The sequence below is a fragment of the Anoplopoma fimbria genome, chromosome 22 (genome assembly GCF_027596085.1).
Source record: "Anoplopoma fimbria isolate UVic2021 breed Golden Eagle Sablefish chromosome 22, Afim_UVic_2022, whole genome shotgun sequence".
Taxonomy (NCBI): Eukaryota; Metazoa; Chordata; class Actinopteri; order Perciformes; family Anoplopomatidae; genus Anoplopoma; species Anoplopoma fimbria.
Genome location: NC_072470.1, coordinates 12694806 through 12720617, shown reverse-complemented (window position 1 = coordinate 12720617; position 25812 = coordinate 12694806). Strand labels below are relative to the sequence as shown.

The following is a 25812-nucleotide window of genomic DNA, read 5'->3' as shown; positions in this document are numbered from 1 at the left end:
GACAGGTAGCTGAGGTGTGGCAGTCGTCTGTGTTGTGAACTCTATTTACTCCAAACAAAAACCAGGCCGGCTCCATTCTTTCTTAGAGGGAACAATATTTATAGTGGATTCGTGTTTCCGTCAGCTAATTCTTTTACGATCTTTTTTACGAGAGTCAGAGACCAGAAACAGAGCCGACATTCAGAGTGAATACATTACATTACTCAGTTTTAAGAAGCTGCATTGTCAAACTGTTTCCTTTATTTAGCTTCTTCTGCCCCCTATTGGTCAAAAAAACATTTTGTGGACAGCTAAAAACCCGCTTGATTCAAAATGTGCAGCAAGTTTGGTGACGTTTTTCCGACAAAACTGTCATTGATCTATAACCAAAATCTGCTCTGTTGTACGATTTCTGAATTGTGGATTTAAATGAAATGTTTAGGGTGTGATTAAGGTCCTCTTGTGAACATTTTCTGCACGTTTCACGATGATTGGGCCCAATGGTTGTTGGATTTGGTCCATTGATGTGCTGAGCCACACCCCTTTAAAAGATATCAACAAGCTTTATGCTGCATTTGATACGCTTGATCCAATAACGATCCACAGAAGATTTGGTAGCGATCGCACCTACGTTTTTGGAGGCAGATGTGAAAAATGTGTTTTATAATATTTTTCTCAATACACGGAAATCTAAGGCGGACTTTTGTGGTCCGTATTGCTTTGTTTGTTAGGCAGATTGAGCTGGACATGTGTGTCATATTTCAACTCGATGGGACTTATGATGGGAGGGGCGCCACCTTTTACAAAATCCTGTTTTGGAGTCCTTTTTTCTGGCCCCTATAGTTATTGAAACAATAGTAGGCAGTAGATCTAACATGGATTATGAGACAGTGCCGTAGGACGTACCTCATAATGAAGGGTAGTGCTTTTGTTCACGCTGTCCTTGCATACCCTCCTGCTGGCTCTGTTGTTGAAATAGAGACGTAGAGAGCGTTGTGTTGACTGAAAACATGCCTCCGTGTAGAGAGGGGGGTGTCGTCAGTATATGGAGAGACCGACAGTCAGGCCTATCCCCAACAAGGCCTTCAACAAGGAGGGTGGACTGACAACCACCCGACTACTCTGTCTTCTAGCAATCACATTTATATACTCCACGTTTGTTGCCATGTTTTGGAGCAAACCAAATTGGCGGTTGATTAGGTCCACTGCCAATGTCTATCCCTAAAACCGCTCCGTAACATTCCCTGCATGGGGGTTATGTGTACTTATCAGGGTGTGTACTGTTAGTATCCCCATTCAAGGCCTTGACACATTGAAGGGGACAGTGCGGCTTTGGCTGTGTTGTGAATGAAAGCAGGAACATTTCAGGGACAAACGCATGAAGGGAAAAGCCTCGGCCCGATGACGCTGGCGAGGTCACAAAAAAGAGAAAATACTGTGCTATGATTGTTCTGCATAACAAGTAGAAGACAAATAGCTGGAATTAGCCCGATCCTTTCTAGCCATAACCTTCCAGTGTGCATCTTCTTCTTCTTCTTCTTCTTCTGTTAAATTGATGGCGGTTGGCGTCCATTACCCGCCATCTGCAGTAATCTATTCCAGCATTGCCATGGCACATGTGAAAAGAAGGAAATGTTCCCAGAATGCAGTGCATAGTGAGAGGCATTTTGGGAAACAGAAGTAGAAGAAGCAGCTATATAAGAATGGGTGGATATCAGTATGCCCTCCCTCCCTCCCTCCTTCCTCCCTCCTCCCTCCTCCCACAATGTTTAGTGTTTGGTCCCGCCCCATAGAGTAACACCACATTGGTCCTGTGTCTGTCTCATTTGAATAGCAGTCCACTATTTTTCATGTAAATATTTAACCCAACAGCTCTGGATAGTGTCACACACACACACACACACACACACACACACACACACACACACACACACACACACACACACACACACACACACTGACAGCACTTCTTTATTCTCCCCCAGGCAGTTGACCTGAGCTGGTTACTCATTCAACAAAGAGGTGTTACACTCTTTAGTATTCTATTCTACAGTTTGTAGAACACGGATTCAACTCGTCCCAGTGCCGTAACGCTCCAAGTGACCAGCACTCCCAGCGTGTCCAACCCTGACTAGTGTGAAGTCTAAAGGAAAGAGCAGGAGGTCATGTGACCTTGTTATGTAACAACACATCCAACAGTTGTTTCCTGTTTCCTACCAACAGCCACCGCTGTTTTGCTTAAAGCATGACTGTGATTCTGTCCATAGTATTACTGTAACCATGACTATGATATCCCCTAATATTAACCCGAACCTGAACTCATTGAACCCTCTGATGATGTGACACGCCGCCGTTTTTTGGAAGGTACAAACATGAGTATTCATGCTCTCCAGAGGATGACTCCGAATGCTTTTCATGCCTGCATCCTGCCACCAGAATATAAAAAAAACCGTTACCCCCAGACTAAATTCAAAAGGGGCTTCTGTTTGGTCATCTTCAAGAAACAATGTCGACTTTGCACACATTTCCTAATAAAGGCATATAGAATAACATCTGGCGCTCTCGCACTCTCATGGGGACGAACCCTTCTGCTTCAACAACTTCCTGGTTGTTTCCGTGCAGCCCCTCCCAGGACATGCTGGTGAGAATAACACTACAATCGAGCAGGAACTAGTGAAAGTATCAGTAAAGGAGTCGTGGTCTCCTGAGGGTGATCGGTCAGGCTACAGCCCCGCCGCCCCCAACGTCTGTCTTTAAAAGGAGTCCCGCACTCTGCACTAGAAAGTCTATTTGTGGACACAAGAGACAAAAAGAAGATGTTTCCCCGCCTCCATATGCAGATAGGAATATATCTCTGTTCTTATGTCTCAAAGAGCCTTAAGCTGTGTTGACATGCAAATACACACTCAGGGTAATGTTTTATCACCTAGCACTCTCATCTCATCCCCTCCTCGCTCTGCCCCGTTATGGTAGGGATTATCATTGTCGAAGGCAGTTCTTACATAACAGTAACGCACACAGTCATCATCCAGTTGTTTCGAGGCTAAGTGGAGAGGAGGGTCAGAGGAAAAGGAGACTCTTTACATTATAAACCAGTTTTTTTTTAAAGCTGACATTGATATTTTAGAGTCCCAGAGGAAATCTGGTCATGATACAGTGGATCCGCCTTATTGGACGACATGTTGGCAAACTTCAAGACCTGACCACAAATCTGCTTCCATTATCTTGCTGATAATCCCTGTGTCATTCCGTTTTATTTCACGTAACTTAATTTCTGAATTTATTAGTTTGGTTTTCTTTGTATGTATGGATTACTTGGGTTGTTACCGACGTCTGGTGAAAATTTCATGTCAATAGCACCTTTAGAAATATATTTACTGAGAAAAATGGTGACGTGTTCGATACTTATTTTACCCGCTGTGTGTGTTTTATCACTTCTTCATTGAGCTACTGTTACTGGAACCTGGGGTTAGCTGAAGCTAGTGAGCTAGCAAAATGGCCGCTATCGCAAACTTGTTCAGAAAAAAAAGCTAATGCTTGAAACTAAGTGACAGTGGACAAGCTTTGCACGGCTATCTAACACCAACAAGGATTGAAAAGGTCATTTATTGTCATTATGCAACACGGTCAACAACCTCCCGCAGCCAGGAGCATGCTGGGTAGTGGAGTAGCCCCCAGGTCATAGCTGGATTAGTTTAGCTTCCATCTTGGCTCTCATCCCTTTTCTTCCCAGGGCCAGCTTGGTGGCATTTGGCCCGGATGAAACAAAATCCCTTTTTTCAGATGTTGATGAATGTATTCTGTCATATTACATTATTAATAAAGCTACCGGCTGCAGCCTGTACATGCGCCGCTGTTGCCTTAGCACTCCTATTTGTGACTATTCAAGACCGCGAAGAATCAAGAGGGCGCGATGCGGTCCTTCTCTGTGAACATCTCTTGGCGCCAAGACTAAGAATAAATGATTCCCTGAGTGCTCAGTGTGAACACAGACGTGAACAGCTGCAGCGAACCAGCGCGCACGGTTGGAGAACAGATCTGCTGCTGGATCTCTGGCGGATGAGAATGACATCCTCTTGACGGCGGGCCACACACTGCCTGTGCGAGCGCATATATAGATAGGAATGACAGTAAAACGAGTCCCCTCTGACCTTTATTACATCCTATTTGGCTTCCTCTCTTCTCCCGGAAGCTGAAAAAAAGGCCCCAAGCTACTTCAACACATCTGCTCATACAGACGTAGCACAGTGTGGTACCGTTTAACTGATCCCTGATCAGTCTCACTATCCAGAGAGAGAGAGAGAGCTGCCTTTTAATTAAAAGAAGTTGTTGGTGGTTAATGTAGCGAGCAGTTGTTACTACGCTAGACGTTCTTCCCAAGCAGCCTGAGGAGCTTCCGACCCGGAGGCCTGCAGGTCCTGAGGCGTGTAGCTGGTACCGAGACAGATTGTAATCCCAGACGGGGGTATTGGTGCTCATGTATTTTTGACTTGTGCTCGGAACTGGGAAGGCGCAGTCACTCTGTCTTCACAAGTTGGAGTGTAACTGTACGAGTAATGAATCAGTGTTTATCTGTCTTTTATGATTGGTTTAACAGTGTCAGTTACAGTGGTGTATAAAGTACCCAAAAGCCATACTTGAGTAAAAGTAAAGATACCTTCCTGGAAAATGACTCCAGTAAAAGTGAAAGTCACCTATTAGAATACTACTTGAGTAAAAGTCTTAAAGTATCTAATATTTACTGTACTTAAGTATCAAAAGTGATTTTCTGATATTAAATGTACTTAAGTATTGAAAGTAAAAGTACAAGTAAATGCTGTTAATAAAAAAGCAAAGGGTCAGAATTTTGAGAATTATGAAGTTTATTCTTTTAAGTGCTGTGGCCACCATGACCAAGGACAAGGAGGTACAAACAGAGACAGCAGCCTAACATACACCATGTATAGTTACAGATATACTCCACCCTGTGGGAAACACTGCTAGATATCTTAACAGGTTTATGATAATCATGATAACTAAACATTAACGTTGCGGCTCATGGGATTAATCTTAATTTACCTCAATGTGTTTCCTGAGGTTGGATGGGGAGTGTTTGAATGCCAGTGTTTCAGTAGCTTTGGGCATAAGAGGCTCTTCATCCGGTACGAAGAGTCTTTCACTCCAACAGAAGAAAACATTTCTCGCAGATATGTCCACAGGTGTTGGTCTTCGTCTCCACCGTGGTTTGTTGCTTGAGTAGCAGGTGCTTCCGTTTCTGCTTCCATCATGGAATCAGTCATCGTAGAGTGGAACTCTGCTCATGTGGTCGCTCGCTAGCTGGCATCACTGGGCATCAACAAAACGCGGCTCTGAGAGCACGTGTTTGCAATTGCGCATTAACGTGATTAACCAGTGATTTAACTTGCTAGCTAGGACCACTGATTCACTAACCTGCTTGCTTGCAGTCTGTGTTCCACCACAGTCCCCGACGTTGGTCTCATGATTCATTTTCTTTCTAAAGATAGATTTGATTTTGTAGCGAATAACGAAGGTTTCAGGGGAAATGTATCGGAGTCAAAGTATCAGTTCTCTTTGCAAAATGTAGTGAAGTAGAAGTGAAAGTCAACAGAAATATAAATAGTAAAGTAAAGTACAGATATCCAAAAAAACGACTTAAGTACAGTAACAAAGTATTTCTACTTCGTTACTGTACACCACTGGTCAGTTAATACCAAACATGTCGAGAGCGATGGTTGATGGTTGATGGTTGATGGTTGGATTCTCACCCTCTGACAGGTCGTTTTGTTGCCTAAACCTGACTAAGGTGTCTCCTGTTAAGACGCAAGCTTATTTAGAAAAAGGTAATGTCACATGTAACAAAACTGAAAAGTGACATTAAGATAAGATAATCCTTTATTAGTCCCGCAGCGGGGAAATTTACAGGATGATAGTACAAAACAAGAGATATAGTAAATAAAAAAACACAATAAGTATTATAAATAAGCAAATGAGCAATAAAAAACAGTAGAGAACAGTAGAGAATCCACAGTAACTGAAATATTACATATACAGACAGAAACTATTATAACTATTTTTGGCTTTTGAAGGAAAATGCATGTGTGTGTGTGTGTGTGTGTGTGTGTGTGAGAGGATAAGCCCCGCCCTGCGTTATCAGCGGCCTTAGATCCAGAAAGTCATGATAATAATAATAATAATAATAATAATGATAATAATGGCTTTATTTGAAGAGATCAGGCCATGAACACTAAGAACAGTGTTCAGAGCTGCTGTGGGAAAGTTGAGACGACCCAGTGACCACAGCCACCGAGCATTGTGGGTCCTCCGAGATGATGCATTCAGGCTCGTGCGCTGTGGGAGTCGGTAACAAGTGAACACCCCACAGTCTGTCTGAGTCAGAACCCGCTGTGGGTGCTGCCTTCACTCGCTCGGCCTGGTTTCCTGTAAGTTGTGCGGTGAAACTAGAAACCTATACATCTTCTTTCCTGATTTACCCGCAGAGCTCCCTTCTTCTTTGGTGGTATTACTGTAAACACAACAGCTGTTTTAACGTCCTGCTGACGGGCAATCGATACAGAGCTAATGAGTTCACACTTGGTGCTTAGAGTGTGCATGTGTCAGTTTCAGGTCTCATGGCTTCGTGGTTCACATTGAGTCATCTCTGTAGAGTTTCTCATGGCGTGCTCAATACGACGCCTCCGTGAAGGGGTCTAACGTCTAGGTATGAATAGTCTGAGGAGGTTCAGTATGTGTTTTATACGTTGCGGTGAACTCCATTCTGAAGAACCTGTGCTAGCTGTTTACTGCTCTACACAAATCCACTTCATTTCCGTCTCACTCGACCCGTAACACCAGTAACGCGAACGTCAGTACGGCGGCGAACTTCTCTGAATCTATGCAAATCAATCTGAGGTCTGAGTGTAGTGAGTATAGTGTTCGTGGTGAGCTTTCTGAATCTGAATCTGAATCAGAAAGCCGTTTACGTTTCACGTACAAGGAGTTTGGCTCGGTGATTCATTGGTGCGTACAGTAAAATTAAAGATGTGCAGGGGGTGTAAACTGTAAGGGATGGTCCTGGGAGGTGTGTTGTCTAGGTCCGTGGGGGTCCCGGGTCTAGGCCAGGTCTAGGGGAGGGGCTTTCTCTGTTTACCTCAGCTCACGCTTTTCTATATTAGAAAGAAAGAAAGAAAAGTCAGTATTCACTCAGATGCTAAATGCGGGGGGACCAGTGAAGGTGCCACTGTGGGACTGAGTGACTTTGAACAAAGCGGCACTGCATCAGGGATCCATTGGTCTAGTTAAACTAGCTTTGTAATATTTAAGCATTATTAATAACTTGGTTGGTTGGAAGGACTTGTTGTACCAGTACGTTGTGTGGAAACTATTCTCTCTGTTCATGTCATTTAGGGGAACGCATTTAAAAAACACAGCATTTTCTAAAGGAAGGCTAGAGCGAAGGAAAGGAGCGACACTCTCATCAATCACCATGGATACCGTCCAACGTCACCTTTGACCCCTGAGCTGGTTCCAGTGAAGACGGGAGGGGAGCACTGCTGTGTTCTTTACCTGCACTCCCCAAGCAGAACATGATGGATCACTTCTTCCAACGCCATTTCCGCTGTCGCCCGAGGAGGCCGAAGCACCCGGCTGTGGCTCTCCCGAGCAGCAAAGCCAGGAGGCGCTCCAGCGTCGGCCTCCCCTCCGCGGCGTTGGTCCAGTCCAGGCGCTCCTCCGTCGGTTTGCCCCCGGTCTGCACCGACCAGCGCCGGCGCCCCAGCGTCGGCTTGCTGGTGGCCAGCGGGCAGATGAGAAGGGTCGGGCCGGCGAACGCAGGTGAGGCGGCGGGACAATCTGGAGGAGGAGCCGAAGGAGTCATGGTGAGAGGAAGAGGAGGGTACCGGTGTAAAGCTGAGAACGCCAGCGCTGCCATACACCGAGGGATGGCCATGCGGTATCGCCGTCCTAAAGCCAAATCTATTGAACCTCATTTGCTGGGATCCTCCATGTTACTTGCGAGTGTAGTCCAGATGGGCGGAGGAGCGGAGGTGAAGATGAAGGAGGAGGAGGAACCGGCTGCCCCCCCGTGTTCCTGCTTGGAGTCAGATGGAGAAGAAGGGAGTGACGAAGAAGTGGAGAACACACCTGTGAGCTCCAGGCCGACTAACGTGGAAAAAACCCGACCCCGCCTGTTGCTCCGCCCTCCTCGCTGTCTGAGACGAAACTCCTCCCAACTCCTTCCAGCCGACTCCGGCTCTGGAGTCTACTGCGGTCGCCATAGTCACCGAAGGTCGAGTCAAGCTCACTGGACTCTAAACAAGCAGATCCAGACTCCCAGGACCAGGACCAGGACCAGCCCCAGTCTGGGGCAGCTGGACTCGGCAGGTCTGAGCTCTGAGACACACGTGTCCTCCTCGGGGTCTACACTCCAGAAGAGCTGCTCTTCACCAGGAGAAACCATGTACTATGATCCTTATCTGGATACATGGGAGAACTTCCTGTCGTATGTAACACACACACACACACACACACACACACACACACACACACACACACACACACACACACACACACACACACACACACACACACACACAGATAACAACTTACGTCTAGTACTTTAAGGTTTATCATTCTAGTGTGATGAATGAATGAATGAACCACATAGATCCAGATGTTTTGAGCGTCCCTTTCTGGACAAACAACCGCTAACATCTGGCCAATGTAGTGATGGTAGGGGAAGAAAAGGCCAAAAGACAGCTGTGAGTTGACCGTGTCTGTCCTAGATGTCCTGGAGTCCTCCCCCTTTCATACTGAAGTCCCAGGAGGACAGTTATAGGGGGGGACGTGGTATTTGCGGCGACCTCTCCTTTAGCGTCGCCGCCGGACAACCACGTCCCCAGAAACACACAGAGTTCAGAGAGGACGGTCGAGCTCCCGGGGGTGAACGCTGAAGCTTATTACAATCTGCAACGTGTCAAAAAAAGAGACGACACGTGTGTGACGTTGAAGGTTTGTCCCTTTTTTTTCTCCCCCCCCTCGTCTCTTTTGTGTGTTTCCAGGAAAGCGATCGCCAAGTCGGGCCTGCACCACCTGCCCTGTCAGCCCGGCGCCTCCTCCCTGAGCAGGAGCGACCCCGAGGCCGACATCCGGAGCACTCTGGACTGGACGGTGAGTCTGAGGGGAGACGGGATTCTTTATGGGTCGCATGTTTGATTCAAACAGTGACTTACCAACACGACGCTGTGTCCTCCCCCCCCCCGTAGGAGTCGGCTGTGTATGGAGATCACATCTGGTTCGAGACCAACGTGTCTGGAGACTACTGTTATGTGGGAGAGCAGCACTGTATTGCCAGGGCGCTGGTGAGTAGCTCCTCCCTCTCTCCATCTGTCGCTTCATCAAAAGTTACAAACCCAAATCACATGGAGGTGAATTCGCTCGACACTAGCGGCGGTCACATGACAATAGCGTCAGAAAACTGGGTGTTGATTGTAAAAATTCTTATTTTTGGTACATGAATTTACACACACACTGTGTTTTTGTGGGGGGGTTTGTGGGTTTTCAGAGTCTTCATCAGAGTGGGTGAGGCAGTGTTCTGATGAAGACTGATTCATTGAGTGTCACATCACACGTACACAGAGCGGGTCATATGTCATGCACCGCCATGCACGTCACGCCGCCTCAACTGGTCTCTGTTCAGAACCCCTTTCACCTTTTTGCAGCGCAGGTCTGCCCCCCAGTGGTCAGAGATATGTTACTGTTTCATATTCTGTTCTTTCTGATATCTAAATAACTGTTGGTCGAAGTGATTGTTTCACTTTTGTTCCTGTGATTTCCTTTTTTTCTTCTTCTCCGTGTCTCAAAAAACTGATCTTTCTCTTTTTTTAGCAAAAGTCTGTCAGCCGAAGGAAGTGTGCCGCCTGCAAGATAGTGGCCCACACCGTCTGTATAGAACAACTGGAGAAGGTAATTTCTCTGTCTCATGTGTTCGAAAGTAGTTAACCATGTGGATGATTGATCAAAATAAGGTTTAAATCTACTTCACGGAGACAAGAAACGTAACAAGACAGCTAAAGGTGGAAAAGGAGAAGATTAAAGACGGGTGTTTTAAAACCGTCTTCCGCAAGGGACAAAAAGGTGATGGAGGCAAGCGCCGGGAAGGATTACACTTTTAGAAAATGGGAAAGCGGTGAAAGAGAGGATAACTTTAAACTCTCTGAGCTTTTCTTTCTTTGTTTCATCACCGAGGGACAGCAGCTTGTCTTTAACCGTTCCTCCTGTCTGACCTGCAGTTCCCCAGCTCTAAAGCCGCTCTGTTGGACGCCACCCTGCCTCTCAACGAGCCCAACTTTAGAGTGAGACGCCACACCAAGCTCCTCCCCCCGTCTGTCCTCTCTCCACTTCAACCGTTCTTAAGGGAAAGCAGGTCACAACGCATGAGACCGGTGCTTCCTCAGGATGAGTCTTTTAGAGGCGGGGCGAATGTAACCGGATGTACAGCATGTATTCTGCAAACGGATAATTCGTCTTCTTTCCTCTCCGTCTCCTTTCCTTGTTGATCATGGTGGTATGATAGGCTGGTGCTTTTGAGATGGGGTCTCTTCTAACAGCGAAACAACTTCATCATCTGTATATTTGAGGATCTTACAGTGTAATGAGCTTTACTGGTTTTTATTTCTACAGTATTTTGGAAGCTTTGCCATCATTTCTGTGGATTGGAGCAATGCGAGTCGCTAAACGATAGATTCGGTATCAGTTTGGTGTTGTTGGCAGCCACAGAGTCAGCTGGTTCCCTCCCTACTCTTGGGTTTTCTTTTCCTGAGCACACTTCATTATGTTTTTTTTTTCTTCTCCGAAAACCCGTATTCTCCCCCGATCACTGGAAGTTTCTTCTAATCAAAGGCTCTACAGCGGTCTGTTCTGGAGCTCCTAGAAACGGTGTCTTCAACGGTTCTCACCAGCTCCCCCGTCTATCATTTGTCCTCTCTGCTTTTCTTTTTTTTACAGATTAATTTCAGGTGTAAACCGTCGTTCAGAGAATCGGGCTCCAGGAACATCCGAGAGGTGAGTTGGAGAAGTTTTTGTTTTGTTGTGGAAGCAGTGCTGCTGCTGGATCTGTTTTAGAGTTCCTCTGGTTCTTCTGGTTCTTCTTCTTACAAGATCAGGAACCAGATCAATAGATTCAATGTTAGACAAAGTAAATTCTTTAATAAGTTAGTTTGAAAAGATGATGATCTGTGTTCTTTGTGCGTGTCCAGCCCATCGTGGTGCGTCATCACTGGGTTCATCGGAGACGGCAAGAAGGCAAATGTAAACAATGTGGGAAGGTGAGTGGGACTTCTACTACTACTACTTACTACTACTACTACTACTACTACTACTACTATTAATTAATTCAAACTGGTGGTTTCATTCATTCTTTTATTGGCACTCACTCATTTATTTTTGGTTCCTTGTTTGTCCGTGCAGGGTTTCCAGCAGAAGTTCGCCTTCCACAGCAAAGAGATCGTGGCCATCAGCTGCTCCTGGTGCAAACAGGCTGTGAGTAATGTTTAAAAAAAAAAAAAACCATTCTTTCTACTCTTCACATCTCATATTCAATTCAACGTCCCCCTCTTTAGTACCACAACAAGGTGTCCTGCTTCATGCTGCAGCAGATCGAGGAGGCGTGCCCAATAGGAGCTCACGCTGCTCTCATAGTTCCACCCACGTGGATCATTCGAGTCCGGCGCCAGCAGGTAACACACATTATACACATTATATTGAATTATTATTTTTTTCTTACAGTAGAGTAGCCAGAATACCAGGAGTAAGAGAAAGTATGACTTGCTTTGACTGGTGAGGGCAACTATGAGATTTAAAAGAACAACTTCTTTTCATGGCCATAGTATAGTATAGTATATACTAGTATAGACAATCTTCCTCTCTGCTCTCCATGAAATCCTCCTGCAGTGATCTGAAGCTGCTGCCTGTGTTTTGTGTCTCTTAACAGTCGTCCATGAAGTCGAGTAAGAAGAAGAAGAGAACGTCGTTCAAGAGGAAAAGCAGCAAGAAAGGAGCAGAGGTCCGTCCTGCATGGCCCACGTGGAAATCTTCAGACAGCCTGAATGAACAAGCTCTGCTTTAGCGGATCTGAGCTGATCATCTCTTTTTTTTTCTGACAGGAAGGACGACAGTGGAGGCCGTTTTTAATCAGACCCATCCCGGCACCACTGATGAAACCCCTGCTGGTGTTTGTCAACCCCAAGAGTGGAGGAAACCAGGTATTAGTTTAGTGAACCGGTGTTTGATTGACTTTAGAGCTCAGAGTAGAGACTCTGATCCTTCAGGTTAAAGGGACCAGCTGAGGAGCTTCAACATCTGATCAGCTTCCTCCTGGACGCCTCTCTTTAGAGGTTTTCAAGACATGTCCAGCTGGTAAGAGGCCCATCAGAACCAGGACATGATGGAGGAGTTATATACAGTATATTGTCTGGTCTGGGAACATCTCTGGGTTTATCAGGAGGAATGGGGAAAGCTTTGCAGGGGAGAGGGAGGTCAGGAATACCCTTTAAACCTGCTGCCCCAGACAGGATGGATGGATGGATAGATGGATGGATGGATGGATAAATGGATGGATGGATGGATGGATAGATGGATGGATGGATAGATGGATGGATAGATGGATGGATGGATAGATGGATGGATGGATTGGAAGGATGGATGGATGGATGGGATGGATACGGATGGATAATGGAAGGATGGATAGATGGATGGATAAATGGATGGATGGATGGATGGATAGATGGATGGATGGATGGATGGATGATACATGGATAGATGGATGGATGGATGGATGGATGGATGGATGGATGGATGGATGGATGAATAGATAGATAGATGGGTGGATGGTAGGATGGATGGATGATGTATAGGTGGATGAATGGATGGATGGTATGATGAATGGATAGATTGATTGATGGATGGATGAATGGATAGATGGATGGATGGATGGATGGATGGATGGATAGATGGATGGATGGATAGATGGGTGGATAGGATGGTGGATGAGGATATGGATAGGTAGGTATAGGTATGGATGATGGATGGATTGATACATTCAATGTAAAACCCCAAATCAATTATTAGATCTTAAAACCTCAATATTTGGGACCTGACCCTTGACCCTCCTCTCTCAACTTGGGACTTGACTGGACTTGACTCTTATAAGGCAGCGTCTCAGTGCTGTATGTTCATTCAGTCACCTTCTTATCTTCCAATCATCCCGTTGCTTTCTCTGTCTGACAGGGCACTAAGATCCTGCAGTCCTTCATGTGGTATCTGAACCCCAGACAGGTGTTCGACCTGAGCCACGGAGGACCAAAGGAGGGGTAGGTCTCTGTGTCTAACATCAGTGAACATGTCCCATGCATTTGGCTGAACCGACCATTAACCAGTGTCCATCTTGTAGCCTGGAGCTGTATCGTAAAGTCCATAACCTGAGGATCATGGCGTGCGGTGGCGACGGCACTGTGAGTAGTAGTAGTAGTAGCACTTATTCAGCTGCTGGATGCTGAAAACCTGATCCTGGATGTAACTGCATGTCTGTGTGTTGTGAAACCAGGTGGGCTGGATCCTGTCTTGTCTCGATGAACTGGGGTTGAATCCTCAACCTCCCGTTTCCGTGTTACCGCTCGGGACGGGAAATGACCTCGCCAGGACCCTCAACTGGGGAGGGGTGGGTACAAACACACACAGCTAAACACAACTGCTGGCTCATTGGTAATTCAACATTCAGCTTCTTTATTTGCCTAATTTTACTGCGTGTACTCCAGGGCTACACGGATGAACCTCTGTCTAAGATCCTCTCCCACGTTGAGGATGGAACGGTTGTCCAGCTGGACAGATGGAATCTACAGGTTGAACCGAACCACAGTGCAGGGGCTGAACCGGACGAGCAGCAAGCTGATAAGGTTTGAAACAAAGTTCGGACTGCGTGTGGAGGTGCCGAGCTGCTCCGTGGCTTGTCAACTTCTATATTCACCCATTAATTGATCCTGATTGATCCTGTTTTCTGAATACTGAATGGGACATAAATGATTCATAGGACGTACATTTGGACCCAGGTGTGACTGTTAATGTGACGTCTGTGTCAATGCTCTCAGCTTCCTCTAGATGTGTTCAACAATTACTTCAGTCTTGGATTTGATGCCCACGTGACCCTAGAGTTCCACGAGTCCAGAGGTACATTCATTTCCATACACGGAGCTATACAAAGAAAAATGTTACTACACGATGCTTATTTGTGGAGACTTTGCTTTTCCATTGAATATGTCATAATACACAGCGGGTAGAATAAGTATTGAACACGTCACCATTTCTCTCAGTAAATATATTTCTAAAGGCGCTATTGACATGAAAGGCTTTTGTACCAAGTGTTAAATCAATTTCAGTAAGCGTGTTCAATACTTTTTCCCTGTGTCATTCCATTTTATTTCACATAACTTAATCTCTGAACTTATTTGTTTGGTTTTCTTTGTATGTATGGATTACTTGGGTTGTTACCGACATCTGGTGAAAATTTCATGTCAATAGCACCTTTAGAAATATATTTACTGAGAGAAAAATGGTGACGTGTCCAATACTTATTTCCAATACTCTGTCATTGTTTCAGAAGCCAACCCGGAGAAGTTCAACAGTCGTTTTAAGAATAAGATGTTCTATGCTGGGGTGAGTTCACTGTGGTTCTGTTTAATACTGTTCACTGTTAAAGGGGCATAACACTGCGGTTGCCTGTCAACGTGTAGACAGCGGACCCTCTGTCCATGTGTTCCTCAGTGCTGCCCCTAGAGGTCACCAGAGCGCTGTCAATGACACGGACTCTCTTTTATCAGCTTCAGACCAAAGACAGGCCGTCTCTCCTTTTCAGCGAGGACCAACAGTGTGCTTCTCCTGACAGATCGCTACTGCACATGTGCAAACTAGTCCTACACACCTGTGGGGCGTCCTATTTGACCCATTTTCATGATGCACTTACCTGTCTGTCTGTCTGTCTGTCTGTCTGTCTGTCTGTCTGTCTGTCTGTCTGTCTGTCTGTTTCTCTGTGTGTGTCTCTCATACAGACAGCCTTCTCAGATTTCCTGATGAGAAGCTCCAAAGACCTGTCAAAGCACATCAAAGTGGTGGTGAGTAGCTGTCCGTCAAACAGGCAGTCATTCAGATTAAAACACGCTCATTCCCTCTGTCTCTCTCTCTCTGTCTCTCTCTCTCTGTCTGTCTCTCTCTCTCTGTCTGTCTGTCTGTCTGTCTGTCTGTCTCTCTCTCTCTCTGTCTGTCTCTCTCTCTCTGTCTGTCTGTCTGTCTGTCTGTCTGTCTGTCTCTCTCTCTCTGTCTGTCTGTTTCTCTCTCTGTCTGTCTTTCTGTCTGTCTTTTACATCTGTCTCTCTCTCTCTGCTCTGTCTGTCTCTCTCTCTGTCTGTCTCTCTCTCTTGTTGTCTGTCTGTCTCTCTGTCTCTCTCTCTCTCTCTGTCTGTCTGTGTCTGTCTCTCTGTCTCTCTCTCTGTCTCTCTCTCTCTCTGTCTGTTCTCTGTCTGTCTCTGTTTCTCTCTCTGTCTCTCTCTCTGTCTCTCTCTCTGTCTGTCGGTCTTTCTCTCTGTCTCTCTCTCTGTCTGTCGGTCTTTCTCTTCTGTCTCTCTTTGTTTGTCTGTCTGTTCTCTGTTTCTCTCTTTACGTCTGTCTTTCTCTCTCTATGTCTCTCTCTCTCTCTCTCTCTCTCTGTCTCTCTCTCTCTCTGTCTCTATGTCTGTCTGTCTGTCTTTCTCTCTCTCTCTGTCTCTCTCTCTCTGTCTGCCTGTCTTTCTGTCTTTGTCTCTCTCTCTCTCTCTCTGTCTCTCTGTCTCTTTCTCTCTCTCTCTCTCTGTCTCTGTCTGTCTGTTCTCTCTGTCTCTCTCTCTCTCTGTCTGTCTCTCTCTCTGTCTCTCTCTGTTCTGTCTCTCTCTCTCTCTCTGCCTCTCTCTGTCTCTTTCTCTCTTTGTTCATCTGTCTGTTCTCTCTCTCTGCCTCTCTGTCTCTCTCTCTGTCTCTCTCTCTCTCTCTCTCTGTCTCTCTCTCTCTCTTTTCATCTGTCTGTTCCCTGTCTCACTTTCTGCTCTCTCTCTCTCTCTCTCTCTCTCTCTCTCTCTCTCTCTCCAGTGTGACGGGACAGATATAACGGCAAAGGTTCAGGACTTGAAGCTGCAGTGTCTGGTCTTCCTCAACATCCCCAGGTGAAGCTCCTCCCACTACACCTGTCGTAGCGGTGCTGGTTGAACTACGTTTCCCATCAGGGTCTCACTGTTTTCTGAATGGAATAGCTTTGTGCAACACTTAGTGGCTTTCTCTGGTCCCATCTCCACTCGATCCTTTGAGATCTCTCTCATACGAGCCTTTAAAGCCTCTGTAGAAGTGTTAGCTGTGCACTCTGAAGATGTGTGCTGTGTTCTTCAGATACTGTGCGGGCACTACACCCTGGGGAAACCCCGGTGAACATCACGACTTTGAACCTCAACGCCACGATGATGGATACATCGAGGTCATCGGGTTCACTATGACGTCACTGGTGTGTGGCTCTTGAGCTTTTAAGTATTTCCTGGAACTGAGAACGAAGAATTCAAAGCCATCCATGTTGATTGACTTTTTCATATTCTCGCACGCAATAATAAAAGCCACGCTGATCAATCTGCCGCCAGAAACACAGTATTTCATTGAGTATTGATCGATTGTGTGTGTGTGTGTGTGTGTGTGTTTGTAGGCTACTCTCCAGGTCGGAGGTCATGGCGAGAGGTTGAACCAGTGCAGAGAAGTCACCCTCACCACGACAAAGCCTCTCCCAGTCCAGGTACATAATGACCACACACACGGTACCGACCCCGTCCTTTCACTGAACACTGAAGCATTGTGGGGATTATTTCATTGTCAGGTGGATGGCGAACCGTGCAGACTGGCCCCCTCTGTCATCCAAATCAGCCTCCGAAACCAGGCAAACATGGTGCAGAAAACCAAACGGCGGACCTCGTTACCACACCTCAACGAGTAAGCCACGCCCTCCTCCTCGACCTGACAGTGGAGCCTGTAAAATGGACTGTGGTAATGTAAGACTTCTAATGAGGACTCTGTCTGTGTGTGCCAGTCAGCAGCCAGTCCCAGACAGGCTGAGGATCAGAGTCAGCAGGATCAGCATGACGGACTACGAGGCTCTGCACTACGACAAGGACAAGCTACGACAAGCATGTAAGCAAACACTCGTGTGTGTGTGTGTGTGTGTGTGTGCACCGCCAGGGCTTCAATGGAAATGGCAATATTGCATTTTCAAATCAAAGCACACAGCCCATGTTATGAAATAGAAACATAAAATACTTCTTCTGGCAGCAAAAAAACAACAAGAAAAAGACTGAAATTTTTATGGAAATGTATAGGCTTACATACGTAAAATAAGTATTGAACACGTCACCATTTGTCCTCAGTAAATATATTTCTAAAGGTGCTATTGACATGAAATTTTCACCAGACGTCGGTAACAACCCAAGTAATCCATACATACAAAGAAAACCAAACAAATAAATTCAGAGATTAAGTTATGTGTAATCAAATGGAATGACACAGGGGAAAAGTATTGAACACACTTACTGAAATGTATTTATTACTTGGTACAAAAGCCTTTCATGTCAATAGCGCCTTTAGAAATATATATATATACATATATATACAAAATTTAGTATTTTGTTTGTTAACATGATATTCATTTGAACCATAATCGTTCCTCAGAAGATACAATGAAGTGTTTAGTGAGGGTAAAGTGGTTCAAAGGCAGACGTATTCATCTGAAATGAACAAGTTATGTGTTCATACATCCAGTCAGTACGGTTGAACAGGGTCACGCAGCTGCAGGTCCACCTGGCTGAATGACAGCAGCATCTTCAGGCTGAAGTGTGGGAGTCCGAGTGCTTGATTGCTAGAAGGTGGAGCAGCGATGTGAAGGTCAACAAGATGATTTTCTGCATCTCAGACGCTCTTCAGTAAGAGATTTGAACACTCAAACGGGCCGCAGCATCGCCGACGTCTCGGCCCGGCTTCATGTCAGTTCTGAGTTCGGACACAGGGTGGCGCTGTTACCTTTAACAACAGTGTTAACAGAACCCTTTAGAACACTGTAAACAACATATTGGTGTAGCTGTAGACATGGTTCTTTTTGTTTCTGTGTGTTGCATATCGTATATATGTTCTGTAAGGGGACCTTGAATATGTAGTTCCTTGGTGGAATCATCAATTCATATTAATAATCCCCTTTTTTTCAATGTCATCTGAAATGTCGACTGGTTTTAAATGATATTCTTCATTTCCGTCATTTCGATACCTCATCCTTTGTTCTTCCCTTTTTTTTCCTAAAGTTTGAGTTGTTTCTCATTTTGCAAATCAATCCCTGCTCTCAACCTGTGGATGTGTCACACTCGGGGAGACGGTAAAAATATGCACAGCGGTTATATCATCCCGTCCTCTCACTGCGGCTCTGTGTTGCACCCTGAACGTGGATGTAGAGATTCTTCTTCCACCGAGATCTTCACGGCGAGATCTTCTACCCGTTCATTTCCCGCTGCTCCTCTAACTGGACAACGTCTCTGGAGATGATTCGGCCCATTTTCTTTTCATTTTGTAGTCTAGTTCCAAGAACTTTATACGAGCCGTCCTCACAAACACGACGGCGCATGGACAAACAACCAATTAGTCGCCGCTTGTGTGTCACTATAAAAGGTCAATCCTCAAAAGCGGTGTTGTTGAAACGAACGCAGACGTTGTGTTCGGTGTGCTCTTCCCTGTCTGTTCACGTCTGAGGAATGTTTTCAGAATAGTGAATGAACAAAGAAGTGAACGGGCACTTTTTCTAGAATGTGTGTGTGTGTGTGTGTGTGTGTGTGTGTGTGTGTGGGTTCAGGAGCTCCTCCAGCACAATGAGCTGTGTGATGTTCAGCCAGCGGCGTTGTGTTGGCGCCGCTTCGGGGAGCCGTCTGTTGTTTGAACGACCTGTCGGCTCACTTCAGAAACAAAATAAATATCAAAAATAAGACAGCAGTGCCAAGTTCAACTTAGCGCTGTACATAAATCATCAGCTGTGGAGATGCCTTTCTGACATGTCACACATGAGGCGGTATCTCACTCTAATTACACTCTTCAGGCATAATTCTTTGGTTCAAATTGTAGATAAACTTGTCCTAGACGCAGCCATAACACTATGGAATCCAACAGTCTTACACATTTGACTCCATGTGCCTGAAAGCAACATGAACTCCAACCAACTGCTCCATTAGACACCAGTTTTCTAACCTGCTCTGAAGCTCACATTTTTTAAAACAACAAACGTAAAAAGTACATCTCTGCGTTCGTCAGAGTCTTAGCTTTCAGAAGATGACAATATGTTTTCCATTGGAATTATGGTTTTACGATTGTAGGTAGGAGTTTGACAGCTAGTTCCACACACTTATAGAACTTTAATGTTTGTTATTCACAGTGATCTAGAGCAGAACATTGGGGATGACTATGTCTTTGTTCGATGTGTTAGATTCCTCTGTCTTGCTTCTTGTTCATTATCAGCAGAAACTACTGACCAGTCACGGTTCTTGCACCCCCCCTCCCCCAAGTGTAGGAGCCCTGACATGTGGCTCTGAAGTGGAACGCAACTTTAAATCCCTCTTGCCTTTTAATTTACACCGAAGGACTTAAAGCTTAAAAGCTATTTCTTTCTGTCACAACTTTCAGCATCTATCCTTTTTATCTAATCACTAATGAATCTGTGTTTTTGTGACCCCAAAAGCATTTAACCTAGCCAGGTTGATTAGCGCTCTCAGTGTTGCTACCATATCTTTAATTAGACTCATGTGGAGTCCCAGGTCTACATCAGACCCCTGTAGATGACCAGAATTAAACCCAGCAGCATTTAAAGGGGCCCTGGGGGCCGGGGGTTTGAGAAACCACTGTATAAGTAGATATCAAAGCGCTGTTGGATAATTGTCTTGTTCCTCTGTATCTCCAGCCATTCCTCTGGGTCTGATCGTGGTTTCCGGCGACAGCGACTTAGAAACCTGCAGAGAACACATCCAGCGCTTACAGGAGGTAAGAGGGGACGGAGGGCCGGGGGGGGGGCATGCTTCTACGTCACTGAAAGTCAAGAAAGAGGATTTCCCAGCCGTTCATCTCTATGATTTCAGTGTCTTGGTTCACAGCCTATAGACTCCTCTTCTGTCTGCTCTCCTATGCTCCCATCTTCCTCTCTAGGACTTCTGTTCTGTCCATCCTTCCTTCAGATGCTTGGGACTGCAGGTTGGTAGTTGGATGCTGGAGTCTGTAGTGTGTGTTGTTGTTTTTTTTTTTTTTTTTGTTTGGCTTAGAGGCACACGGGAAACTAACAGCTTCAACATTTCAACAAGTTATGACTTACACCTTCAGACAAAAGATTCAACTCACACACTACTCTGCTAATATCGCCGCTTAAAATTCACCAGAAATGTTTAAGACAAACCATCAAAGTCGTGAGTGAAGCCTCCTGTCTGAATCCAGTGGTGGATTTTGGTAGAAAGGTCATATGTGACACCCGTGCTGATAGCCAGCGTGAGTGATTGACAGCTGAGACAGAAGTCTGGTTAAAGAGGGCTCTGAACGTTCCACCAATATGAAATCCTGCTTTGAATTCCTCCATCACACACACACACACACACACACACACACCATTCTCAACAACACCCACACACATTACCAGGAACACATTCTGTACTATATGCAATACGTTACACAACACAGTATGTGCACGCAGATACTCTGACACAGTCATGTTTTAAACAGGCGCAGGAAATAAACACAGTATTATTTTAGTCATCCAAAATTCCACTCAGAATAAATCCGTGTATGAATGGGTGTGAATGGGAGAAACGTACCAGTCCATTTACCATTTTAAAATGTACAATAGAAATGTTGCTGCTCTTTAAACAATATTTCGATATATATATTTTAAATATACGTTTTAATCCTGTTCTGAATATATTTGTTTTTAAAATGACAAATATGATTTTAAAAGCATTTTTTTTTTCTTTTTTTAGTTATAAGAAAGTGCAGAGTATTGATTGTATTGATAAGAGTAGCCCCTCCTAGTAATACAATGCTTAAGATATCTATCTGTACCTGAAGGCCACCGTAGTTCTCCAACACACTGAGCTATATTGGTATTTAGTTGGTTGAAATGTAGTGAAATATTATAGCTAGAAAACTAAAACTGAGATGAATCTACATTAATGATGTATTTTTTACTTTTTAACCAGGCAATACTGTGCCACATCTCCGATATCGAGACACCGAGGAGGGTTTTGAAGGAGAGCGTTTTTGGTTAACAAGCTAGCGTTTGGATGTGTAAGACCGGAGTGAGGTATCTCAATGATGCATCAAGTGAGAGAACACTTTTCTTTCCTGATTCCATTCACTTCCAGCCCACCACTGCCCTCCAGCTCTTCTGGAAGAAAAAGAGACCTTTTGTCTTGTGTGTCTGATGCTGAATATCGCATGAGTATTGCAGCTCTATCCATTATGGTCCTTTCATGTTCGCACAGTCATTATGGAACATCTCCCTAATGGAGGCCTATGCTTGAAAGGCAAAAGGCCATTACTTTAACAGATAAATGAAGCCAGCAGCGGTCCAGATTACATGTCTGAGAAGGGCTATATTCAGCCAAACTCAGACAGCGGCTGGGACAAAAAGTAAAACTGTGAGTTTGTCTTTTGGTGCTTGCTGTACTTGGAACGGATTCCACATGTGTTTAGTCAATAATGTCAGGCTGATTGATCTTCCTTTTTGAAGCCTGAAGACCAGCAGGGGCCGCAGGAATTGTGTAGAGTAACCACAGGCCTTTTAATTTTCCATGGCAGCCCTGATCAATCCATCCTTTCATCCACCAGTCGGGTTGTCCGCGATGGCTGCCGAACACCAAACGTGGTCAGGGGCCTCTTCGCTCTGCTGACTGAAGATGAACAGGATCGCTCCAATGATGCGTCCAGTCATTAATCCACTTCTCTAGCCAATGTTCTCAGATTGAAGCGTTTCTAAATTCATAATCCAGCCAGGGGAAATTATCTTTCAACACATTTCTGGTCTGCCACAGAGATTAGTTTCCCCCATATGTGTCTCGGCATGTTTCAGCATGATGCACGGAATATTGTCTGGGAATGATCAGTGACTTTACAATGTGTATTGATTAACGTGTGTGCTTATGGAATCCATATTCTGATTTGTGTGTGTGTGTGTCTGTAATCATGTTTATATATTGTGACCTGTTGGATTTGGTGTTTGGATGTGATTTACACTCTTTGAGGCCCCCAGATTCATAGTACAGTTCTAATGTTTGAATAGTCTGTTAGTGTTGTATTTTGACAGAACATCTAATTATAAATGTTATTATTTATTAGTTACTTTTGAACTTTTGAATCTTGACTTACTGAGTCACTTTCATCTCTTGTAGTATCAAGGCTTTCTTTCTTTTCCTCTTTTCGTTCATAATGTACCTACTAAGTGAAATAATGTTTTTTTTTAATTTGATAGACTGCATTTAATTTGATAGACTGCACATTTGTGACAGAAATGACTTGTTAGAGTGTTCTGATCTGCTTACCTCCATGACTGAGGTCCACTTTGGTTTATGCAACTAAACTCCCTCTCCATTGTCTGGTCCAGACGTTTGGCACTTTTGAGTTTGAATCTGAACCAAAATTACAGGTTTGAATCTTCTGCTTCCAATATCCCAATATCACCAATCAGAGCACACTTTAAACCCACGGCAGCAGCGTGCTAAATAATGTCATTATAGCAGCAGAGAATGAGCCCAGCCTGCTCGTTGGGGGCAATTTGGGGTTCAGTGTCTTGCTCAAGGATATCCAGCAGAGCTCATGCATTCAGCTCTGAGAGACTCTCTGAGAGAATGAATAGCAAAATGTGGTGGAGGGTGGAGGATGGGAATAAGAGTAGCTGATACTTCTGTGTCTTTTTCCAGACCCAGCGGGGTGAACAGGCTGTGGTCTGGGTGGGTTTTGTCTTTTAGTATCCCTTTAGCTCTTTGCAGGCACCTCTTCTCACCAATATCACTGATATGTGATGACATAACGGCTTGTTTGCAATGCTTATTTTCAGAACGTCAAACTATTAACCTGCTCCACCTCAGCTCCGTTGATGTAGACAGGTGGAGGAGGGGTGTGTGTCTTCACCTCCCTTTTTTCTAAAATCAACAATCATCTCCTTGGTTTTACTGACGTTGAGCAGTAGATTGTTGATTTGCCTCCTATGTGAAGTCTCGTCGTCGTTTGTGATTTGGCCGATGAGGGTGGTGTCGTCTGCGAAACTTCACAGCAGAGTTCTGTTCGTGTTTGGGGCAGCAGTCGTGGGTGCACAGTGTGAACAGGAGGCGTCTGAGCACACATCCCTGGGGGGCTCCGCTTTTCGACACTAGAGTGGAGGAGGTGCTTTTGTGTCTGTTCGTGAGGAACTCTAATAACCGGAGCTTTACTTCAGAGCTTTGTTAACTGTGTTTGTCTTAATTCCTTAAATTGGAGAAGGGAATGTGTTTCTGGTAACCACGATGCCTCCCACGTGCTCTAAAAACGAGCCTTTCATGTTCCTCTTCAGGAGCAACACCAACTCCGTCAATGTTATTTTTAACAACAGTTTCTTGTTTTTATATAGGTTAGAGCGCTAACAGTAAAAAAAAGACAGCTCACGAGTTGTTGTCAGCCTTTGTGTTGCATAGCAACCAGATGATGTAACTGGTTTCACCGTTTGATCTCCCGTTCTCAATGGGTACAGTTGAGATTGATTTAGGATAAGTCATTATCTGACCTTTTTATTACTATCAAACGTGAAGACAAGCAGACTTTACGTTTCAAACATTCAACCAAGTCCAATGGAAACCAAGCTGAGTCATTATTAGAAAGGTGGTGGATTGGTCAGACAAACACCGGACTTTCCACCAAAGACACCGCTATTTGTGTCCTGTGTGTAAAACAAAAAGTCAACATTTTGCTTATTATGTCACGTCAGTTAATCAAGTGACTCGTTTCTTGAGTCACAAAGTCACCTGAGTCTCTAATCTCATGAGTCGCAAGTCACAAGAGTCGCTAAAAAAGATCATAAAGCGGTTAAACTGACAGCAGCATTTCTACACATGCATCCAGTTTCATTTATTTATCATTTATTTTTAATATCACATGTATAATATATATATATATCATGTGTCTTCCACTGTTAGTGAACATTTGAGAAGAAGAGCGTTGCATCTCACCGCGGTTACCCGGAGAGACAAACGGCTCTTACAAGGCTTCTAAATCTGACACAGAACTCCACCTTTATGTGAAAGAAGACAAACAGGAGCGAACGGAGAAGAAAGAAGTTGAACAGAGGAGTCATTCAGTCAGACGTGTTCAGCTTTTGATTCGGCGTTTGTAGGTTTGCTGTAAGAGCCCCGCCGGCGTTTTTTTTTTTTTTTTTTTTTTTTTTTTTCTGCTCGAGACTGCTGCCGAAGTCGACAGCAGGATTAGATAAGTACAGACACACGCAGAGAGGGAGAGTAGGAGTGTTTACTTCAGCCAGCCTTTCTGTCACAGCCTCGCAGTATGAAGGGGAAAACAACTTTACTTTCTTGATGCATGGAATGTGATGCACAGTTAACTTATCAGCTACCTGTTTCTCAGAGCATTTCAGAAGCTGATTCCAAAAAGAAAAATACCGTTGAATGTCTTGAGTTTAGCTTAGTTGGAGAAGCTTAAACATCAGATGACGCAGTGATATTTCTCTCCTGTACATTTAGAGGAAGATTGAGATCGATGAATGTTGACAATTATCCCAAAATGTACTCGTTCTCTCTGATTTTTTTTATGATCCCTGTGGATGAAAGTGGTAGTTCTTAAGAGCACCAGAATCCCTCTGGAGGACAACAGACTCAGGACTTTCACCCAGGAGCCTGCTGTCCATGTCCCAGGCAGTTACATAACAAACATACTTTCTTTTTTTACCCCAAAACCACAACCTTTTTGCCAAACCTAAAAATACAACCTTAAAACCAAGTTGACCTATGTTAGAAGTTTATTTTGAAACCGCTGCATTAAAACTGAACATGACGATATATGAAGGGAGTGTTTCACAGCATATAAAGAACATGCAGCATGCACCACAGGACAGACTCGGTAGACATCAGTGAAGCTCCACCACCAACAACTAGTCTTTGATCTGTGGACAGACGGGAGTCTTTGGTGGGAGGATCTTAGGTAGTCTGGCTGGGTACGGGGGGGGCAGGAGTCCACAGATAGAAGCAGGGTTTAGACCATTTAGTGGCGTGTAAACAAAGAAGAAGTTTTTGAAGCTTCGGTCTACAGCTAGCAGGGAGCCAGGAATCTCAGTAATATGCTGTCTGGTTTTTTTTTTTTTTTTTTTTTTTTGATCTTGTTCGAAATCTTGCTGCGGCATTCTGAGCTAATTGGGGACTGGATGGGGGGAAAAAAAGATCTGAGTGATAGCAAAAAGTTTCTGTAATGAGGAGGAGTTGATATGAAGGTGTGGATTAATCTCCACCGGTCGCAGACACAATTCTCTTATGTTGTCAGACATTCTAAATCTGATGGTTTATTAATCCAAATATGATGTGGTTGGTGGTCAAAGTTCCTGCTTTCTGTTGTGCAATTTCCGTGCCTTGTTTCAGGGCAGTTGCCATTGGGCTATGATTTATGCAATTGTACAGTTCAGTAGCTTCCTGCTGTCATTTGTCTGCTTGTTACAGTCATCGTGTTTGATATACGACGAGGGCA

General features: G+C 44.7%; 1 protein-coding gene across 2 annotated transcripts in view; it reads left to right on the top strand.

The window, feature by feature from the left end:
• Positions 1 to 25812, top strand: part of LOC129111982 (diacylglycerol kinase zeta-like) — a 54264-nt gene that overhangs the window by 9837 nt on the left and 18615 nt on the right. For both annotated transcript variants that reach the window (XM_054624154.1, XM_054624153.1), the window contains 22 exons: positions 9036 to 9144; positions 9240 to 9335; positions 9862 to 9939; positions 10981 to 11037; positions 11232 to 11300; positions 11443 to 11514; positions 11595 to 11711; positions 11966 to 12037; positions 12138 to 12236; positions 13261 to 13343; positions 13424 to 13484; positions 13577 to 13690; positions 13788 to 13925; positions 14118 to 14196; positions 14627 to 14682; positions 15075 to 15137; positions 16144 to 16217; positions 16438 to 16549; positions 16742 to 16828; positions 16910 to 17022; positions 17120 to 17220; positions 20015 to 20094. In XM_054624154.1, coding sequence (XP_054480129.1) covers positions 9036 to 9144; positions 9240 to 9335; positions 9862 to 9939; positions 10981 to 11037; positions 11232 to 11300; positions 11443 to 11514; positions 11595 to 11711; positions 11966 to 12037; positions 12138 to 12236; positions 13261 to 13343; positions 13424 to 13484; positions 13577 to 13690; positions 13788 to 13925; positions 14118 to 14196; positions 14627 to 14682; positions 15075 to 15137; positions 16144 to 16217; positions 16438 to 16549; positions 16742 to 16828; positions 16910 to 17022; positions 17120 to 17220; positions 20015 to 20094 — 1930 coding nt within the window. The remainder of the gene's footprint in view (positions 1 to 9035; positions 9145 to 9239; positions 9336 to 9861; positions 9940 to 10980; positions 11038 to 11231; positions 11301 to 11442; positions 11515 to 11594; positions 11712 to 11965; positions 12038 to 12137; positions 12237 to 13260; positions 13344 to 13423; positions 13485 to 13576; positions 13691 to 13787; positions 13926 to 14117; positions 14197 to 14626; positions 14683 to 15074; positions 15138 to 16143; positions 16218 to 16437; positions 16550 to 16741; positions 16829 to 16909; positions 17023 to 17119; positions 17221 to 20014; positions 20095 to 25812) is intronic.